The 20,166-nt window shown below is 35.5% G+C and overlaps 3 protein-coding genes across 3 annotated transcripts; 1 reads left to right on the forward strand and 2 right to left on the reverse strand.

The window, feature by feature from the left end:
• Positions 1–6,700: 6,700 nt before the first annotated feature.
• LOC113302583 (ATP-dependent Clp protease proteolytic subunit-related protein 4, chloroplastic-like) lies at positions 6,701–11,086 on the reverse strand. Its single transcript, XM_026551517.1, has 7 exons — positions 10,766–11,086; positions 9,861–10,064; positions 9,285–9,340; positions 8,887–9,013; positions 8,671–8,748; positions 7,257–7,370; positions 6,701–7,116 (listed from the first exon to the last, which is right to left on the reverse strand). Exons 1-7 carry the CDS (start codon positions 11,015–11,017, stop codon positions 7,045–7,047), a joined length of 903 nt encoding a protein of 300 aa, XP_026407302.1. The 5' UTR covers positions 11,018–11,086; the 3' UTR covers positions 6,701–7,044.
• A 187-nt stretch (positions 11,087–11,273) lies between these two features.
• On the forward strand, positions 11,274–13,466 carry LOC113306581 (U6 snRNA phosphodiesterase-like). Its single transcript, XM_026555512.1, has 6 exons — positions 11,274–11,496; positions 11,608–11,691; positions 12,479–12,728; positions 12,844–12,922; positions 13,004–13,069; positions 13,217–13,466. Exons 1-6 carry the CDS (start codon positions 11,316–11,318, stop codon positions 13,403–13,405), a joined length of 849 nt encoding a protein of 282 aa, XP_026411297.1. The 5' UTR covers positions 11,274–11,315; the 3' UTR covers positions 13,406–13,466.
• Positions 13,467–13,992: 526 nt separating this feature from the next.
• Positions 13,993–17,867, reverse strand: LOC113305916. The gene is made up of 5 exons (XM_026554905.1): positions 17,219–17,867; positions 16,557–17,043; positions 16,377–16,508; positions 15,213–15,931; positions 13,993–15,120 (listed from the first exon to the last, which is right to left on the reverse strand). Exons 1-5 carry the CDS (start codon positions 17,789–17,791, stop codon positions 14,188–14,190), a joined length of 2,844 nt encoding a protein of 947 aa, XP_026410690.1. The 5' UTR covers positions 17,792–17,867; the 3' UTR covers positions 13,993–14,187.
• Between the last annotated feature and the right edge of the window lie 2,299 nt (positions 17,868–20,166).

Here is a 20,166-nt window from a genome sequence, read left to right on the forward strand (position 1 = left end):
AATAAACTGTAAGCATATGAACTTTCAGATGTTAAATGATAAATCTGTTGTTGCATAGGCTCATGAGCTACAGAAAATTGCTCTGAAATTTTTACCAAGGTATAAAAATTCAAGTAGATGTAATGATTGATATATTGCCACCAAAACCTATAAAAACCTTTGTAATATTCTACGTCATAAATGTAAAGAATTTTCTCTTGGAAGTTTGATTATCTAGCTCAGGGTTGAAGAAGAAGCCAGGAAAAAGATAAAAAGATAAAGATTCTTATTGTTTCCAACTATAAAAGTTAGACTCGGATAATTTTAAAAAAACCAAAGGAAAAAAAATGAAGCCTCACCAAAACCACAAGAATTGAAAATAATCAAAACAAGAACCAAATACCCATCAAGAAAAGAACAAAATTCTAATTCTGATTTTATTTGTTATACCTGTCATAAATCAAGCCATAGTTGGCATTTCGAAATTCGAAAAACGTACGAGTACTATTCAGATTCGTAAAAGTCAAATCCGGTCAACGTCTCATGATTCGGCTATAAATCAGAACGACATACGTATATGTACAATTTGTTTTTGAGACATGAATTCAGAACACAAAATCCGGCGCATACTAAATGATGAGAAAACACATTTTAATACGAGCTTATAGATTGGGTGACAAGATGTTATGATTTTATTGTCTATATATATGATATCTACACAAATATACGATAATTAAGGCGTGGAGTTGTGGTGTGATATAAGGATATAAACAAAGAGCTTGTGGTTCTTTGAATCTCCTTGGTACTAGTTTTTGGAAAATTTGGAATAAACAAAGGAATGGAATGTTTGGGCTTATAGTTGGATTAATAAGGCATTTGGAATATGCACCTAAGAGCTTGTTGGAGTTCAAATGATATCCAAATGTGTCCGGATTAATACGATGAATTCTTACACGGAACGCACAATTCACGTATGATTCGAAAACTTCAAAAAATACATGTATTAGGTTCGGAGTTGCATTTGGATGAAAGTATTATCTGGGACCGATTGATATAGAAAAATTTGTGAATAGTTCGGAGAATTGCTAACTAGGCTCCAGGAGTAACAAAGGAAAATATAGTGTACAAGCTAATGTTGCAGGAGGTTAATATCCATGGTTTAATTCCTAAAGATTTTTATGGTTGGTGGTGGATTGACAGTTCTGCTTCCTAATATGCTTTGTAAATAATGGTAAATAAATTCATTCACTCGGACTTATTAAGATTTGATTTAGATCTAATTCTAGTTTAACTAGAAAATATGTAAAGGATGATAACAATATTAGGAGAAATTAATGCCCAGGATTCCACCATTAATCATATTCAATTGGCGCATATCATGATTTTTAACAATTCTTGCTCTTTTATTGACTTTATTTCTTTACCAAGGGTAGATTTTTAAAATATTATTTGTATATAATAATCATGGCGCATCAAAAACTCTAAGTCTAAGCATACACCATCAAATAAAATCACAATTAATTAAGTGAAAATCATAAATCAACTAAAATAAGTGCAAAAAGTCATAACGAATCAAACATAGTTACCAACTAATTGTGAAATATGGTTTCCTCCATTGTCCCAGTGATGGGGTTAAGCTCATCATTCTCAAAACACTTCCAAAGATTGATACATGGCTCAAAAATTGTTTAAAAGATGAAAAGAAAATAAAAAATCAATAAAACAAAGTAACTGCAACGTTTATAAGCGTTGCAAATGAACTATTACAGAGAAAATAAGACAGTGACATAAATGACGGTCTTATGTTGCCGTTGTTTCAACCACGGTTTCTTTGACAGACTGTTGTCGTAAAATGTTCTTTGTGTTGTTCACTGCAGCAGTAGAGAAAAAATTCTGCAACTTCCTCTGCAGCGATTTTCTTCGCTCTACAGCTCCCCCAAACTCCCGATGATCATTTTGTGAGCCCACAATACCTATTTATACACCACATCCTTCAATTAATACGAGAATATCTTTGATTTACCTCATATTTTCCTCCGCTTCGAAGCGACGGAATATTCTTTTATCTTCTCTGTTTTACGCGTTTGGGTTGTCAAAACTTTCTCAAAAGATATATTGGGGTATAAGGAAAACATGTTCTGTCTATCTCTCCACGTAACATCCATATTTAGAATCAATAGAATATTCTCGCTCTTGTTTCATCGAAATAAGCTCTTTCGGACCCAATCCAATTACCAATCACGTTCTGATTTAACATGTCAAAACCAATCCAATTCCTAAAAAAAATATGCGAAATATCTCTCAAGTCTAAGCCAAAAAAGTTTGCAGGTTAGAAATATAGTTTCCTGCCAATTTTAAGTTTCAAACAAAGAAGAAGGGTGCCCCTATCAATTCTCGGGGTGTCTTTAGCGCGGTTGGGTCCGTTAGTAAATTTTGGGGTGCATTTAGTAACTTTTTCCGAGTATCTTTAACAATTTTTTAGCCAATTTTTCACACACGTTTATTTCTTGAAAATACCTACAAATACACAAAGTAGCAAAATAAGTACAAAACACGCTGACAATATAGATAATTGAGATCAAAGTATCACTTCATATCAATATTGTTTCCAAAGGTCATTTTCGTGGAACTGGTATGACGGAATTGAAGCTTCCTTCTGATAGGATACTCATACTGAAAAGATGTTCTTCACATGCCAAAAATGAGAACAAACCTGTTTATGGTTATCTTCTCAGCAAGGTTTGGTTGTATCAAAATGTTGGGTTTGATAGTTGACATTATAACCAAAAATAATATATTGTAGGAAAGAGTTATGTTACTTATGGTTTTTAACTTGAATATTAAAATGAATAATATTGATTCGTTTGCGTATATGGCCAGCAATTTTAATGTTCCGCATAGTAGGCGCTTTGTCATATAAAAAAGAAGACAAAACTAGTGAAAGAAATGAGCATGCTTGGTTTCTTTCCTAATTTTTCATTGGATCTTTTAGAGAAATGTAAATTTTTTAAAGAAAAAATAACCAACACTTTGCATAAATCTGTTATTAAAAAATATGGACCTCTTAGATTTATAATACACCCTTATTTATGTGGAATATGATGGTATCCCAACCAAAATTAAAAAAGATATATCATGACGTTCGTTGGTGATTACTCTAATTTAAAAATATATTTATTTGTTGAATGAAGCTATTGAAAAGTTTACAGTTTTTATTGCTGAAGTTGAAAATCAATTTGTTAGGAAAATTAAGAGATTTCGTGGTGATAAATGTTTTGAATATGATTATGCCCTTTTACTAAAATATATCAAAGAAATAAGCTCCTTATAATCCTAAGATGGGTGGAAAATCTAAAAGAAAGAGCCGTACTCTTACGAAATAAATTGTTGCTTGCCTGTTTAGTTCTGGTGTTGTTTCTCATTGGTGGGACGAATGTTTGTTTGTTAAATATTTATTATTTTGAATCATATTCTAAGTTCAAAGACCAGAAATTCTCCTTACGAAATTTGAAGAAATAGAAAATTTATCTATCATTTTAGAATATGAGATTGTATAGCTTATGTTAAACCTGATCCTAAAAAGAGACGAGTTTGAAAATAGAGGGTATGAATATATTTTTGTTGGTTATGCTCAAAATAATAAAACTTATTGATTTTTTCGATATTCATAATAAAGTTATTAAATATATTGATCTTGATTTATGTGGAAAAGAATTTACTTTTAAATCTAGAAACTGTGGGGGTTATTTTAATTCTATTGAATCCAATGTTGAACTCAAATTATAAAAGCATAAAAATGAAGCGTTAAAGGATACTGAACTCAAATTGTGGGTGTAGCAAAAGAGGTAGCTAGGACTGAGAGAGATGTCAGTTCTGACTTTTATTTTTTTACTGTATAGGAAAAACCTTTTGGTTTACAAGAGGTACAGATTTGTTGTCAGGGTAGGATAGGAAGAACCTCTTTTTTTTTTTTATACTATAAAGGATAAATGAGAGATAATCTAGGAAGCACTGACATGCCACTTCTCTAGTAACCGATACGCATGCGACGCTCTATGGAAATGGATCATACAGTCAATCCTTACTACAGTATTTGTTTCTTTAAATCTTTTACAAAAAACGCTTGTGCTAGAATTCGAAAGAAACTTGAACCTATCGCATGATTCCACTCTTACCTTGCCACTAAACCATGTGCCTTTTTTGTGTTTGTTGGTGTGTACTTGATACATATAATAATTATACTATAAACTAATCATACACTTTTATCATGTCACAGTTAGCATAATCCAAAATTTTTATATGTATATACGTGTTTGTGTCTTGGTATTTTAAGATATTGACGATCCTCGCGTGCGTGTCATGTTGTGTCCGTGTCGGTGCTTCCCAGGAGATAATAGACTTCTTTAATACTTATTATCTTGTTATATATTAACTTTAGTTTGTGTTTTAATTGTTGTTGATCATAATCTTCTCACGGACAAAATGGATTTAAAACGTTTTTTTTTGTATGGTGAATAAGAAAAGAAAGTTTATATGGACCAACATGAAGGTTTTGTAATTCATGGATAAAAACACAAAGCACGTAAGCTAGATAAGTACATTTATGATCTAAAACAAGCTTATAAACAATGACATGAAAAATTTAATAGTTCAACGATTTCAAATAGTTTCAGAATTAATGAAGGTGTAAAATGCATCTACAATAAAACTGAGAATGGTACGTCTACTATTATTTGCTTATGCGTAGATGATTTGTATATATTTGGTTTCAATTTATCAGCCGAAAGCATTTTGAATCAAATTTTGACTTAATAGACTTAATTGAAGCTGGTGTAACTTGCGAATCAGTATTACTAAAACTGATAATGGGTTGTTTATTTTTGGATCAATCTCACTACATTGATATTATTATAAAGAAGTAAACTTATTTTTGATTGTAAACTTTTTTGTACTTCTTTTTATTCTAGTGTTAAATTATTTAAGAATACTGGAGATGAAATTAGACAATCTGATTACGTTAGTATTATTTGGTAGTCTTTGTTATGCAATTGATTATACTAGACCAGACATTGCATATGTTGTTGTATTTCTTCGATGATAAAAAAGACTTCCGGCGGGAATTGGACTTTGCTTTCAGTCTTCGATGATAAAAAAGACTTCTGGCGGGAATTGGACTTTGCTTTCATTCCTCTCTTCACCGAAAATAGAGAAATGGGGGTTGTGCAGGTTCTCCGATAATATTCCTTGCGTGGTACATTATGTTATCATTGAAAGGGTTATTGGTTACACTACCAAATGAAGGTTGAGTTTGTAACTTATAATGAATATAGCTCTTAATTTAAAAACGAGAGATTTAGCTATATGAATATTGTGAAGGCATGACTATCTTCTTTAAGAAGTAAACAATATTTTAGCAATTAATAACTAATTTTTCAATTATATAAGTCACAATATATTATTAAACTCTGATGGTCTGAAGTATTGTATGTTGTTCAAATTAATAATCATTGTTGTTCTTTCTCCCAATGCATCCACTGAGTGTCTGCCCGAATGATTTGTCTTCGGTGCTCGTGCTTCCCTTACCTTAATTGGTTTGAGTTGTTAGTTCTATTTGAGACGGTTACTGAGTGTTCGGCAACACATGATGACGTATGAATGGTGTTTGGTTCTTATGTGGTGGCTGGCTCTCCACTTTATGTGGCAAAAGGTAAGCCCCGAATACCTCCTCCCGGAACCGCCACAACATGTGAACCCACGCCGGTTGGGGAGTTGGCTAACATACTTTCCCCATGTCGAAAAAAGTAAACCCATATCTCATAAAACGGCAAGGATTAACTGTGCTTGTGTCCTGCACAGCCTGTACTTATCCAGCATAAAAGAAGAAGTTGTGACAGAAGCCAACGTAAAAACTTAGCCATATCATCATGAGATGAAACCCAAAAGATACTATGATAGGCGTTATCCTCTTTACGTCGCGTAATGCTGGGGAAAAAAAACGGAGGCGATCGATCCTCTTGTGCATGTTGGTTTTCATTTCTAGCCTACCCAACATGTTTGGGGCAAAAAGGTCGCATTTTCCATTTTCCGGGTTCTACTCCCATCAGGCCAACCTAACGCAGGCAACAAGTAGGTTCAAGTTTCCAACTAAATTTCAAATACGTGTACACCGCATATTGAAACACATTTACTTTCATATCTCTCCCTTATTTTGGATTTTGGTAAGGTAGAGAGGGAGACAATTAGTGGTGGGGTTAAAAGTTAAAACTTATCATAACACTACCAGTAAACAGCAACAACCAAAACACCATGAGAAGGGGTTTTCGTTTTCATCATCTCCAAAACCCAACAACAACACTATGGCCAAAAAAGGGCAGTGCAAAGGTGTAATGAGAAGTAAACCCGAAGCAGTAGAAACCAACCACTACACTCATCACTAATAAACAGATGTCACTTTGCCCTTGTTTTTGCGGCAAAATTCTACTTCAATAACTGATTGGGGAGAGTCATCATAGCCATAAAAAGCACATTCGTAAGATATTTAACTCTCAAGATGCTGCTGGATATCACAATGAACGATCCGGGTTAGCTAAGAAGAAGCAAAAAAGGAAGTAGCAAGTAATGGGAGCCAAATGATTAAGAAATTAAGATTGATGTCAAAGTTCATTCAAAATATGAAACATGTCAGCTAGTTACCATATCTTTCTCGGACACGACACGCTTTAATGATTATATATGTAGTGAGCACACATTGCATTCAAAACTTCCATACAAAATATCGTTGAAACTAGAAAGATATAGAAATGGACAATTTTTCTAAACATACGTTGGTTTATTGGAATGTAACATCTCATCGCGAGGTAGTATAAACTTTATCATACATGGAAACAATTTTTACCCTTTGAATCAATTTCACAATGAGGACTATAGAGCACAACATCAACCACCTTGCTACTCATCAACACTATCACCTCGCTGAGTTGTGTGAACACTTAATAAGCAGTTCACGTTCTAGGTGAGACATCAGTCAACAGTATCCATGGTCTATTTTCTGGTAACGTAATACCCTTAAATAAGCTGAGCCTTTTTTAGGTCAGAAATGACTCCACGGTCTTCGCGGCCTCTTTCGTTGTACAACACCTGCAGGGAACAAGGATACAGAATGTCATTGGATTTTACAACCACAGCAAACTAAGTGTTTTTTTGTTTTGTTTTGTTTTGTTTTTTTTGGACACAATCAGCTGGACACAGCAACTTAAGTTTATTGTCCCTCCTAATACCTTATCGATGAGACCGTACTCAACGGCTTCAGTGGGACTGAAATATTTTGGTCGCTGGATATCCTCTTCAATCTGTTCAGCTGTTTTGCCTGTATGTCTTGCATAGAGTTTGACCTGAAAAATGAAGATGAAAACAAAATAAGTTGGGGGAAAACAACTACATATACGAATCTATATCGAGGTTTATTGAATTGGCTACCATCGTAAACCAAGGTTTCCTATTGGTGTCTGAGAGCAGAACTGTTGAGTCATTCTTTCTAGATTGACTAAAATGGGAGTAGACATTCATGTAAAATCTCATATTGTGATTATTCTCAAATGTTTGTAGATAGAACTACAATGTTTATAGATTGCTTTCCCTAACTGTCAGTTTGTTGAGAAGTTTGGTGCATGGGTTCAATCAGCATAAGAAGATGCATCAATGGATGATATCGTTCAACAGAATCAGAGAAAAGAAATATATAGCTTAGCTGACCAAAAATACAAAGAGTGAGGACGAGGCTTGAAAGAGGCAGCAATTGTGATGATCCGGCTAATATCGAAAAAGATTCAATTTAACTCGTGTCTTTCCAATGTTTATCGAATATAGCAAGCAGATTACAAAAGATAAAAAAGATGAGTAAAATACGCCCCAATCAATCTATGTAGCCCTGTAAAGAATGTCCGTTACTAAAAAGATAAGCTCAAAAGTAAACTTATCTAAATCTATCTATCTAAACTGTAGAGCACTTTTCAGATCAAAGTGCTCAGAATTTCTGAACTGTAAACTTATCTAACCATAACTGATTTTAATACCCGGACCTCAGAATTTCTAAAGATGTTCATTGGTTTTATTGCACTGCTCAATAGAATTTTTCTGCCTTGAGAAAACCGGGATCCAAACAAAGAGCGTTGATACTAGCTATGGACCCTTTATCTGCTTGGGATCTGCTAGAATATCCTCTTGATTGATAAGATTCAATGGCAGGGAAGATGTTGGTGATCAAGTGATATTCATTCAAGTAAGACACCAGCCATTATTGCTGCATTTCTAATGATGATGACAAATGAGTATGGTCCACTTCCTCTCTCATTCAGATCTCTAGATGTTTCCGGGGTACATCTGAGAATCTATTAAACGTCGGACGTACCAGCTTACTAAAGTAAAAGAGTAGTGCTTTTACGTGCACTTGTATCCATCTATTCCTTCTGCGGGTATTAACTAGGGCTGGCTTGAACTTTCCTTTGTTTCTGATTGTAAGCTTTCTAGCTTGACAAATGTATGTAGAGGTGGCATTCATAAATTTCTACAGGATAACTAAAGGGTGTAATAATAAGATCTTCCGGAAAGATTGGTGTATCCAGAAAAAATCATATCTAGAAATCAGTGGCCAGTAAATAAGCTGTGATTATATAAGTGATGTGGATGTCTTACCAACTCTGTCTTAACGTTTTTTACTTCCTTTCTTGCAAGCTCAATGTCTGACGCCTGACCTTGAAACCTTGCAATTGGCTGAAAAAAAAAAGGATGTTACAATTAATAACAGATTGTTAAGTAGGAACAGAACTTAAATTATCTGTTAATATGCAATCGCAAAGACCAAAGACATGCAAGAATTTAGGATTTTAACAGGTAATAGATAGAAGAGACCTGTTTCATCATAATTGTTGATGAAGGAAGAGCAGAACGGTTTCCTTTGGCACCTGCAGCTAAAAGCAGTGCAGCTTCTCCCCATGCATTACCAACACAAAGTGTGAAAATAGGTGGTTTAACATATCTGAAAAGTGGAACACGATCAGTCTCCATCGCAGATCGGTGTATAACAAAAAGAAAGAAAAAAACACAAAAAGTAGGCATATCCTAGAGGACCTAGACAAACTATTAATCTGAGTAATTTCACATAAAACTTCTCAAGGAAGTTGTAAGCAGAGAGTTTAGTGGAAAATATTTCATTGTACCACATAGATAAAAAAAGTTCTCGAGCACAATTATCAAGAGCTAAGGCAAAGTGAATGATTAAAAAGAACAAAGGGCAAGCTGGTATTGACCTCATAACATCGTAGATTGCAAATGCCTCTGTCTCATAACCTAACTTTTCTCCCCCCTGGATTAAAATGAAGAAAAGAACATAAATAACTGTCCAGAATACTAACACTAACTATATAAAATCGAATAACAAATGATGTCACATAGCATCTCACACTTACTGAAGCAATATGTAGGAAATGTAAAAGAAGTGATCCAGTGAAACTAACTAATATTTTTCTCAGGAATTTAAGCATTTCTAATAAAAACACCAACTTCGTACCACTGACTTGTAAAAGGGTAGTTTAGAAAAAGCTTATTCTAGTAGTTCATAAAACGACATACGGTTTCAAAATGACTAAATCATGTTTAGAGAGCTTGAATCATGATGCTTCAATTGGCACATAAAACCTCATTTGAGTTTTAGATATAGGTAGTTACTGCAAAAGAATGAGCACATAAGTACAAGTTACGGTTAATTTGTTCCACAGATACCGAAAAGCTTTCTGATCTTCAACACTTGCCATTTCTCTATCCAAAATGCATACTTGAACTCTACTACAACACAGAAAACTCTAATGTTAAGTAGACAAGAATACCTTGGTTGTACCAGTTGAGTTTATGTAAAGGTATATTGGCTTCTTATCATCCTCATACTGAAGATACAGAAATTCTGCAAGAATCAACTCAGTCACAGAAGGAACAAGCGACATGCCCATGTACACAATTCGATTCTTGTACAAGTACGATGCTAGATCTGGAGGTGGTTGTTCCCATGCATTTCCTCTAAGAAATGGAATAACCTGTTAAAAGGATAACAAAGAAAAAAGCCTGTGTAAGATTACAGTAACTACTGGCTAATTTTAAAGCTGTTATAGCTTCTGTGTTCAGAAACGCATATAGCTGGAGGTTATTATCATCATTGCTTACGCTTCATCGATATAGAAGCCGTCAAGTCATAAATCCCATGGAAAATAAATACCCCCACAAAGTAATAGGGAAAGCAGATTCTTAAGACTAATCACTAAGGGCCCATACATACATAAATATATGTGCTTAAAGTCCCCAATTACAAGACACGAGCATAATCGTGTGAAATAGCTTTGCAGCTTCATACAAGCTCAAATTATTGTACATACATCGGAAAAAAAAATATTTCATTTTCTATCTATACACTTAGATTCAGGGCTCAGAAAAGTAGAGAGCTAAAAGCTACGATCATTCTTTCAGTTGGAGGTACACTATGTTGTCTATGAATCTTCCACATACAAACCACAACCGAGAAAGTCCTAAGACTAGTTGCTCATGGCTTAAACATAACCAGGAGAAATTGCTGTCAAGTTTCACATTGGTATTCTCTGATTCACTAACAAGAGTTATATCGTACATCCAAGAAAATCATTTGTATACTAAACATTAGCTAAGATGCAAAAGCAATACCTCATTAACAAATTCAAAACCCTAGAAAAAACAATTATATATCAAAACAAATGATTGTTATTACCATGGTGACAACACCTCTTTTCCCACGAGAACCAGTAGATAATGGATTAAGAGAAACAGGACGAATTTTCTGACCAGAGAAATCAGTAGATATACTTCCTCCAACAAATGGGACACTGAAATTGCTCTTTAAAGAAGTAGCTTTTGCTGAGATTCTGTTAGAGAAATTTAGGCTTCTTTTTGTTGAAATGGGTTTTACTACCGTTCGTGTATCAATCACAAATCTTGAAGAAGACATTGTTGAAATCTCCATGGCTGAGAGAAGAAAGGATTTTACAGCATCAGCTAAAAAAACAAACTGAATAGAGTTTGGAGGGTGAAGGATAAGAAGAGGAGGGCCAGTTTCCTAACTTGCACTTTCACCAGACCTGGTTGCCTTGGGCAATTTTGTCATTTTGTGGTGCCCTTTATAATAACGGGGTGTACTTAGAAAGGTCCCAGCACAGGGTTCTCCGACCTTCATATACCCTTTGCATTGGGCGCACACGCTACTTTTAAGTATAGACGAATAAAGTAAACCAGAGAGGGAAGCAGAATTTAGGGTGACAAGGATGGAAGCTCTGATAGCAAGCTATGGCGATGATTCATCTTCATCGTCGGACCAGGATATCTCACCTCCAACAAGCCCTAGTTCTCTTCATAATTCAAATTCTGAAGAATTACAAGCAAAATCGGAACCAGTGCGTCTTCCACCACCTCCACTAGCTCTACTCAACTCTCCAAACCCTCTAGGTAAACCCCAGATTTATTAATCAGTCATACCCATTGTTTTTATGGACCTAATTAGTGTTTTTTTTCCTTTTATGTGTTAATTTATCTGAAATTTTGTTTATTGATTTTCAGATTATATGGAGATTGGTCAAGGAAGTCGAGTTAGGAATTTTCCACATATTGAAGGGAATTATGTTCTTCATGTTTTTATCCCAGGTTTTCTTTCTTTACTGCTTAAACTTATCATTCTTGTCTTTAGTACTGTTCTTGATTCAATTCTAGTCAAAATGTACACCTGTTTTAACAATGTATGATTTTTTTTTAAAGGCTATATATGGTGCCATCCAATTCGATTCGGAAAAACTGTTGATACATAAGGATTCCACTGTTTACTTGGTCTTTTAATTAACCTTGGATTCTTCAGTAGGCGGAGTTATTCAGTTTATTGTTGAATCTTGTTGTTTTCCTAGTAACCTATTATTTGTTGTTGTGGAGGTGTTGTTGATGTTATTAACCATGCTATGTCTTGTTTGAGCTCGGCTTTCTGATGAAGTCCTCTACTATCCTGATTCTGACTTTAATAATAGATAAAAATACCGTGCTAAAACCGTCCCCAAACTAAAAAAATAAAAAATGCATCATAGGGTTTGAATTATGTTGATATCAGTTCACACTCTGTAGGATTATATGCTGCATTGAGTGTACCAATTTTTCGTTTTAATGGGATGAAAGAGCTTACTTAGATGCATCTTTAACGAGTATAGGATAAACTGCAGCAAACATGACCTACTGCTGACCTTAGACTTTCTTTCTGCCCTTGAGCTCTTATAAACAAAGTTTTCCTGGCTGGGGTATACTTTAAACTACAGAGATATCATATTGCTTTTTACCTAAATTATTGGTGTACTTTTTACCTCTGACACCTGCATGCTGTATAATTCTTTCAAACTCATTACTTTTACCTTTATCATGTATTCAGTAACCTAAATTATTGGTTTTGCAGTATATATACCACCTACACCAATGAAAAACCTCGCACTATTCCTGAAGAGAATTGCGAAAGTGGTTCCTGACCTCCATGTTGTTGACGTTGACATCCCACTTAGCAACCTATGCAAAGACGATCAAAAGCTTGAACAGGTTGCTCTTGGAAGGGAGTTCCACATAAGTTTGGGAAGAACTGTTCCTGTCCGAGTTCACCAAATAGATTCCATTTTGACAATGCTGCGTCAGAAATTTTCATTGCCAAAGCAGTAAGGTCCTCGCTTGCATGTTATTTCAATTTTGTAGGTCTATACCACTTGTACTGGTTCTATAGCATGGTTTCTTTATTTTTAATTGTTTTAACATGTATTGGATAGATTTTAGCAAGTGGGAGGTTTTTGTCAATGACGAACAAACAAGGTCCTTTCTTGCAATGGAAGTCGTTGCAGGAGGTTTAGCCGAGGTATGGAGTACAATTAGTGCATTTAAATATTCCTTTTTTACCCTATTTAAGCGGTAACTTACAAGTTTCAGTTGCTTTCAGGTAACTAGGCAAATTCAGTCCGTCAATGAGATTTATAGGTTTCACAATCTTCCAGAATTCTTTAAGGTTAAGACTTTTCTATCATCTTTTCTTCTTCATGAACCTGGTCTGCAGAACCTTATTCTCATGAAATCACAAATAGTCAATATTTTCGTGCTTGATTTGTCTGCTTTGATTGTAACAAATAAATAAAGTATTGATTGTTGATTGCAGGATCCTCGCCCACGTATCTCACTGTTATGGGCTTCAGGTAATGTCAGTGATCTACTCAAGAGAAGGGTAACGGAAGTTCTCTCTGCAGGTACAATGTCCCAAAGTAAACGTATATTTACTTGCAAATTCAAAGGTATCAAATGTAGGATTGGTCATAAGCAGTATAAAATTTGTAATGGAAAACCCTAAATTCTAGACTTCTGTAACATCAAACTTGCATTATATTTCAGTATATTTGCATTATATTTCAGTATATTATTCGTGTCCATACTACTTTCAGTTTGGGCCATGACTTTCAAAGCTCATTGTAGGCAAATTTTGGAGAAAAAAAAAACAATAGAAAGCACATACAGTAAATCCGTGTTTGTGGTTAAAAGGGGACATTGTGTGGCTGGATTTAGAACAAATAGTAAGTGTTGAAAAATTGCGGTCTTTGCTGATTTGTATGTTTTAGCTTTGATATGCAATGCATCTTTATATCTGTGATCCAAATGAATTCGTATTCACTGTCACACGAAACGAAGGACAAAAACTTATCTCTCTATTTCTCCGCGTTCATTTTGAAAACATAGTTTCCGAGTGCAATCTTTGACATCGCTTCGGTATCCTAAAAGAACCGGTGATTTGCATGGTTCTTAGAGAAATGACTTTTCTAGATTGGTCATTCCATCTTTCAATGAAGTTTTTCTGGAAAATAAAAATTCAAGACTTTTCCAAGAAAATTTTAACATATGTACCTTTTACTTTGAGTTTGATTTTCCCTAACAAATACAGTATAAAATAAAAACATAATTTAGTGATTAATCTGAAAGTTCTCAGAATATAGTGAGAACATTTTAGTATCGACATATCTGTATAATCACAGAACTTTGAGCTTATAAACACTATGACCTGAATACGTAGTTTCAGAGGATGGTACATTACTACATAACGTAAAGTTAAAATGAAAAAAGACATGTATATTCATGGTGTCATCTGGTTTGAACCTCGTCCTGGACTGCATTATTCGGCCTGAATGAATGAGATGCTATGAATTGAACAATCCGCTGAAAATAGTTCCCGTTCTCTGAGTTGTTTAACCTTCTCAGAGCAACTAACGCAATTTTTTCAATCCACCAATAATACCAACCAAGAACAGCACTACAGAAGAACAGTAAAAGAAATATCTTTATACACCCGCTAAATGATGCAATAAAGCACACACCACACCCAAAGGCGGTTGCCATTGATATAACAGCGAGTCGAAGCCAAGCTTTGAGAGGAAATCTACTCGTGAGCAGTGAAATTATGATTAGAGAAGTAAAAAACCCTACTGTGTTGAACACCATGAACAATATGAAGCAAAGATGCTCATACACCATAACGGCTTTTCCTGCGTGGTGCATCGTATATCCCAAGGCAGTACTGTTTGCAGTAATAGTGCTATTATTGTCATGTTTGTGATCTTGCCAAACACCACCTGGTGGGTTAATTCCACCTTGGTAAGTGATAGTGGCTATGAGAACAGCAACAACCATTAAAGCATTTCGTGTTTCACTGGTCGAGTTTTCAATTTCTCCAAAGATCTCCTTGGAGAAATCTTTCAGTACTTTTGTTGCCCGAGACATAATCGGTTCTTGTATAGGAATGGTAACATGATCTTGATGAACTGTGGGTACATCTTGACTGGAAATTACCGGCGTCGGAGGTATGGCTCCACCAACTTGTTGATCATTAGGGATAATGTCTCTGGATCTCTCAGCACCGGCGTTACGAAGAGTTTCTCTGATTTCTATATCATGTATCTCACATGAACTGCTAAGCAAGAGATCAAATATATCCGAGGCCGTCAGGTTGAGGGAGTTTTTTGCATTGACTTGGAGCCGATTAACAGTTGCTTGGTTTAGCAACAAATATTCTATGATCTGAAACATATCGTTTGAAACCCATGTCAGGTTAAAAAGAACTCCTGATGAAAAAGAATTACCAAGTGTTATTATAGCAGGTGGTACTATACCTGATAATGCCTCTTAGAGATAGCCAAATGCAACAAAGTGTTACCACCCCGATCTTTGGCGTTCAAGAGTTCATCATCATCGACACTCTCCAACAAGACTTTCAGTGCTTCGAACTGGTTGTTCTTTATGCAAAGATGAAGAACAGTTTCGTTTCTTGCAGTCACTTGTCGAACACAATCAGAAGAACAAGCAGAATTTATCAGCTCACGGATAACACCAATTCTCCCTTTGATGACTGCACAATGAAGAGCAGTTCTTCCTTCTATATCTTTATGACAACATAAATTACAAGAGCCAACAACTTGATTATTTGTTAACATTAACAGTTCTTTTACAATCTCAACGTATCCATTAGCTGAAGCTACATGAATCGGACTAGACCCGTCTTTATTGACTTCTGTTGCAAATCTCGGCTTCAGTCTTATAACCTCTTTCGCAAATTCGGTTTTCCCCGCTAGCACTGCTATATCTAGTGGCGTCTCCGAACACAAGGGAACTTTTTCGAGGATTAGTCGATCTTCGGTAAGTAATTCTTCTAAAAGCTCTAAGTTCCCTGTTTGAGCTGCATCAAACAATCTTTGATCCATTTGGGAGTGAAGAAGATATGATGTTAAGGCAATGGGGAAGTTTATATAGAACATATATGAAGCTAAAGGGTTGACAATTAGCTGGTAACATTGTTCCAGTGAGCTAAAAGACAGTGACAAAGGAAGTTTACATAGTAGAAAAGTATATTAGTTATTTTTAGGTTGTGTAAGACCATTGTGTTTTTGAAGTGTCAAAGAATCTTGGAGAAATGAAAGGTCATTCTTACTTTAAATTAGTTGTATAATAGTCTTTCTCTATCTTCCTCACCGCCCATTTAACTTCCTGGAAATTACTAGCTATTAGTATGACTTTGGGTTCCGAAAATGCTTGCTAAATGTCGTCTGTTTGAAGATCATAACAAAAAGTCATACATGTTTAAATACATAGAAAAGCTGATCAATCAGTCAGATGCTTGATGGCTTAGTATAGAGTACAGTAGCGTCTGAAATTAATTCTATTAACTAGACATTTCCATGGCTTCTTCTTCTCTTTTACAACTCGAATCCATTTTGACATAAATGGAATTCCAATAGGGAAGACAACCACAATCACATTAAACATAATCCCTAACTTACCATTTGGTGTAATTGTGAACATCGTAATACTGTAAGTAAAACCCATTGCCCAAATGCATATTTGCAACTCTAATCTCAAAGGAAAACCACAAGTGAGAATGTGAATCATGAAAAGAGAAACATAGAACCCAGCTGAATTGAAAAACAGAAATATCCCAAATGATATTGCATCACTTCAACTCAAAATTGATACCCCTGGTGCATATCCACTCGTATTCGTACTGACGTAATTGCTGCTGCCAATAGCGGTTTGATTACTAGCGTTCCCAGAGTCTTGCCAAACACCTCCTGGAGGACTAAGACCAGCTTGGTACGTTGCCGTTGCGATTAATACGACTATAACTAATAAAGCATTTCTCGCGTCACTTGGAGAATCTCTTCCTCTTTGAAACTTGAAGAATCCAACCAAACGATCTAATGGAGATTCGGCCACTGTTATTTCTGCCTGATTGTTAGTATAATTTTCAAGAATCTGAAGATCGAGGACTTGACCTATCTCCTGAGCTCTCTTTGCTCCTGCTTGACGAAGCATTGCTTCTATATCTCTATCATTTGGTTCCATGGGAAGAATCAGTAGATAGTCAAGAGCTGTGAGATTGCTTTTGTTCATCAAGTTCACCTCCAATGGCGTACAACTAGGAGCCTTCATAAGCAACAGTTCTACTGCCTACATTGTCAAAATTATATTGGTTTCATTTCAATAATTTGATTATGCAAACAAGACATCAAACTCACTCAGCCAATAATCCAATCACCAATTGCTGACACTCTTTATGTAAGCAAACTTAGATTATGAGCCTACAACAAACATGTATAGTAATTCTAGAATGTAAAATACTTGCCTCTCGTTGTTTCGATGATGCTGCAAGGTGTAGAACCGTGTTACCTTCTTGATCCTTCTTATTCAATATTTCCCCCTTGTTCAGCCGCCTGAGCATGTCCACCATAATTTTTAAAGCTTCAAACTGGTTGTTCTTTACTGCGAGATGGAGAGCTGTTTCTTCTCGAATTGCAACATCTTCAACGGATTCTTCACAACACGAAATCAGTTCATTTATAACTCCAATTCTGCCTTTCACAGTTGCATAATGAAGAGGTGTGCTTCTTTCTCTACCCTTCAAACGACAATGATCCCGGTTGACCATCAGTAGCTCCTTCACTATCTCAACATGCCCATTTGCCGCAGCCAAGTGAACTGGACCAAATCCGTTCTGGTTTAGTTCTCCAACGAATTCAGGTTTCAATCTTATCATCTCTTTTACAAACTGAAGATTCCCACATATGGAGACAACATGTAAAGGTGTCTCTGCAGAAGCCAAAGCAGCAGAGTGGAGCATAAGAGGGTCTTCGTTGAGCAATTGATGCAGGTGAACTACATTATCGGTCAGAGCAGCCGTATACAATCTCTCGTCCATGACTCCTACACCGTGGTTGAGAGCCACGAGTTACCGGCTCTTCACATGTTCTGTAAGAGAGAGAGATGGAGGCACATAGTTGAATGAAACATTCAAACTTCAAAAGTCTTCCGCTTCAATTTTTGTATTAAAATCTGCTGGCAATTTTACCAGAAGATATGATAATGTTTTTAATACAGCAAGATATATTTTTTATTATTGGTTTATTTGACTTCAATGCCAAAACTCAAACGAAACAAGTAATGGGTGGAAAGAATCATTCAAGGAAATCAAGGTTCTCCATGATCTGTTCAAGAATTGTACGACTTCCATAAAAAAAAAAAGGCAATGTTGAAACTTGAAAGAGAATATCTAGTTAAAAACCTAGTTAGCAATTCGGAATTCGGTAAACGTACAGAACGGCAAACGTACGAGTATTATACGGTTTTGTAAAATCCATATTCGTTCCAAAATTCGGTCAACGGGGCGTGATTCATCAGTAATTCGGAACGGCATACGTACATGTATAATTCGATTTATAAATGTGAGTTCGGCTCTGAAAATTCGGTATCTATATATAACAAATAATTTGCATTTATAAGGTCATTGACCAATTCATATACATATGTGTGAGTTGTTTAAAAAAAAAAAATATGATGATATTAATAATATATACAACATTAGTCATTCAAGAGGACATGGTATAGTGGTTTAGATGCTTGGTTAGTGAGTTTGAAATCTCTCTCACCTTCACCTTCAAATTTCTTCAGTTCATAAAAATTACAATAACGTCTAATATTGGGTCGTGTATGCTCGGGAGGCAGTAAAGCCCAAAAAATGGGGCCTTTAAAAATGTAAAGTGAAAACTACAGGGAGACCCATTTTACAGATTCTTCCCACTATGAAACCCACGCTCATAAATTTTCAGGCGCGCGCCCATTTTCTAGGGTAAAATATCTCTCACACCCAGAATTTCTAAAATTAAGTTTCGGTCTTTTCTGTTCTTCTAACCTTCAATCTCTCGTATCCCATTATCACTGCGCCTCCCCCTTCCTCTCCTCTGAACTATTTTTTCTGACTTCGTCTGGTAATGGTGGTGGTGGTAATGGAGATTGGGTGGTAGTGATTGAGATTGAGGAGGAAAAGATGAAGAATCAGATGGGAAAATCATTACGGTGGTGTCTTGATTGGGTCTGAATTTTGAGAACAAATCAATTAGGTGAAGAAAGGTGTTGCGTTGATGCTGTGGAATTGAATCATGGGTTATTGATTGTTTGAATCATGAGTTTTAGTGTGAATTTGTATCTTGAGGTTTGGTCAAGGAAGTGGAGATTTATATTGGTTGAATTGGCTAGTCGTTTAGTTATGGTCTTAAATTGGGATTCGCTGGTATTAGCTCTGTGAGTGTTACAACTAATTGAAGAAGAAATTCGAATGTGCTGGTTCAATTGGTTTCACCTATGGCCAGCAAAATTGGTGAAATTAATTATGCTAAACAAGGGAGTTTTCACGGGTTTTTACAGTGGAATGTATCAAGTCCATACAAGATGTAGTCGTAATTGGAGGTTTAGGGGGAACTTTTTAGACAATAAGAGAAGAAGATTGTTTCTGTGATGATTTTGATGCGTCTATATATTTCGGTTGTTGTTGGAATTGATGTGCAGTTCCTCTCCATTGTCAGTGACGTACATCAAGTGTTCGAGAAAAAGCATGACCGACCAGTTATTGAAGAATGGGGGTCAGCAATAACACAAGGTAAGGCCGTAGGAACACTATGCATACGTATATTGAAGAATGGTTTATTGGCTTGTGTTCTCATGACATAATTATGTTTTCTAAAATGAAACCAACCAATCATTATGTTGTGTATGTTGATTAAACGGGATGGCAGAGGCCCCATTACATAACATGTTTGTTTAATTCTTTATTTGCTTACCGAATGTTGTAATTGTTCATATGGATAAAATGTTGCTTATGTTTAAATCTTGTATGAACGTACTTAGAATTTGGATTAGCGGGAGTTTTGATTAATTTGATTGAATTGGTTAGTCGGTTACTTATGGTCTTAATGCTGGAAGATGTTGGAAGGAAGTTGAGATGATGTTAACAGTGGTTGAAGATCGAAAAAAAGTTGTGCTGCAGGTGTTATGCATCTAAAAAAATATGTTGCATAATTTGTTATGCAGTCCCGAAAATGGTTGCATAACACGTAATGCAGCTATTATTGTAGGTGGATGACAAGTTATGAAACCTTTTTTTTTTGCATAACTTGTTATGCAGTACAGAGAATGGTTGCATAACACGTTATGCAGCTACTTTTTGTTAGTATTGAAATCAACAAAAAAAAGGTTGCATAACACGTTATGCACTTATAATAATATCTGCATAACATGTTA

The sequence above is a fragment of the Papaver somniferum genome, chromosome 8 (assembly GCF_003573695.1).
Source record: "Papaver somniferum cultivar HN1 chromosome 8, ASM357369v1, whole genome shotgun sequence".
Classification (NCBI taxonomy): Eukaryota; Viridiplantae; Streptophyta; class Magnoliopsida; order Ranunculales; family Papaveraceae; genus Papaver; species Papaver somniferum.

What these genes read in the sequence shown, in the direction of transcription:
- LOC113302583 (XM_026551517.1), bottom strand. Translation starts at nt 11,017, where the DNA reads ATGGAGATTTCAACAATGTCTTCTTCAAGATTTGTGATTGATACACGA. An exon ending in AAAACGTTAAGACAGAGTTG is followed by an intron (nt 7,371 to 8,670) that starts GTAAGACATCCA and finishes TTCATTTTTCAG; the next exon opens with GTCAAACTCTATGCAAGACA. An exon ending in AGTACGGTCTCATCGATAAG is followed by an intron (nt 7,117 to 7,256) that starts GTATTAGGAGGG and finishes TGTTCCCTGCAG; the next exon opens with GTGTTGTACAACGAAAGAGG.
- LOC113306581 (XM_026555512.1), top strand. Translation starts at nt 11,316, where the DNA reads ATGGAAGCTCTGATAGCAAGCTATGGCGATGATTCATCTTCATCGTCG. An exon ending in CAACTCTCCAAACCCTCTAG is followed by an intron (nt 11,497 to 11,607) that starts GTAAACCCCAGA and finishes ATTGATTTTCAG; the next exon opens with ATTATATGGAGATTGGTCAA. An exon ending in AAATTTTCATTGCCAAAGCA is followed by an intron (nt 12,729 to 12,843) that starts GTAAGGTCCTCG and finishes GATAGATTTTAG; the next exon opens with CAAGTGGGAGGTTTTTGTCA.
- LOC113305916 (XM_026554905.1), bottom strand. Translation starts at nt 17,791, where the DNA reads ATGGACGAGAGATTGTATACGGCTGCTCTGACCGATAATGTAGTTCAC. An exon ending in ACCAGGGGTATCAATTTTGA is followed by an intron (nt 16,509 to 16,556) that starts GTTGAAGTGATG and finishes TTTTCAATTCAG; the next exon opens with CTGGGTTCTATGTTTCTCTT. An exon ending in TCTCTAAGAGGCATTATCAG is followed by an intron (nt 15,121 to 15,212) that starts GTATAGTACCAC and finishes GATATGTTTCAG; the next exon opens with ATCATAGAATATTTGTTGCT.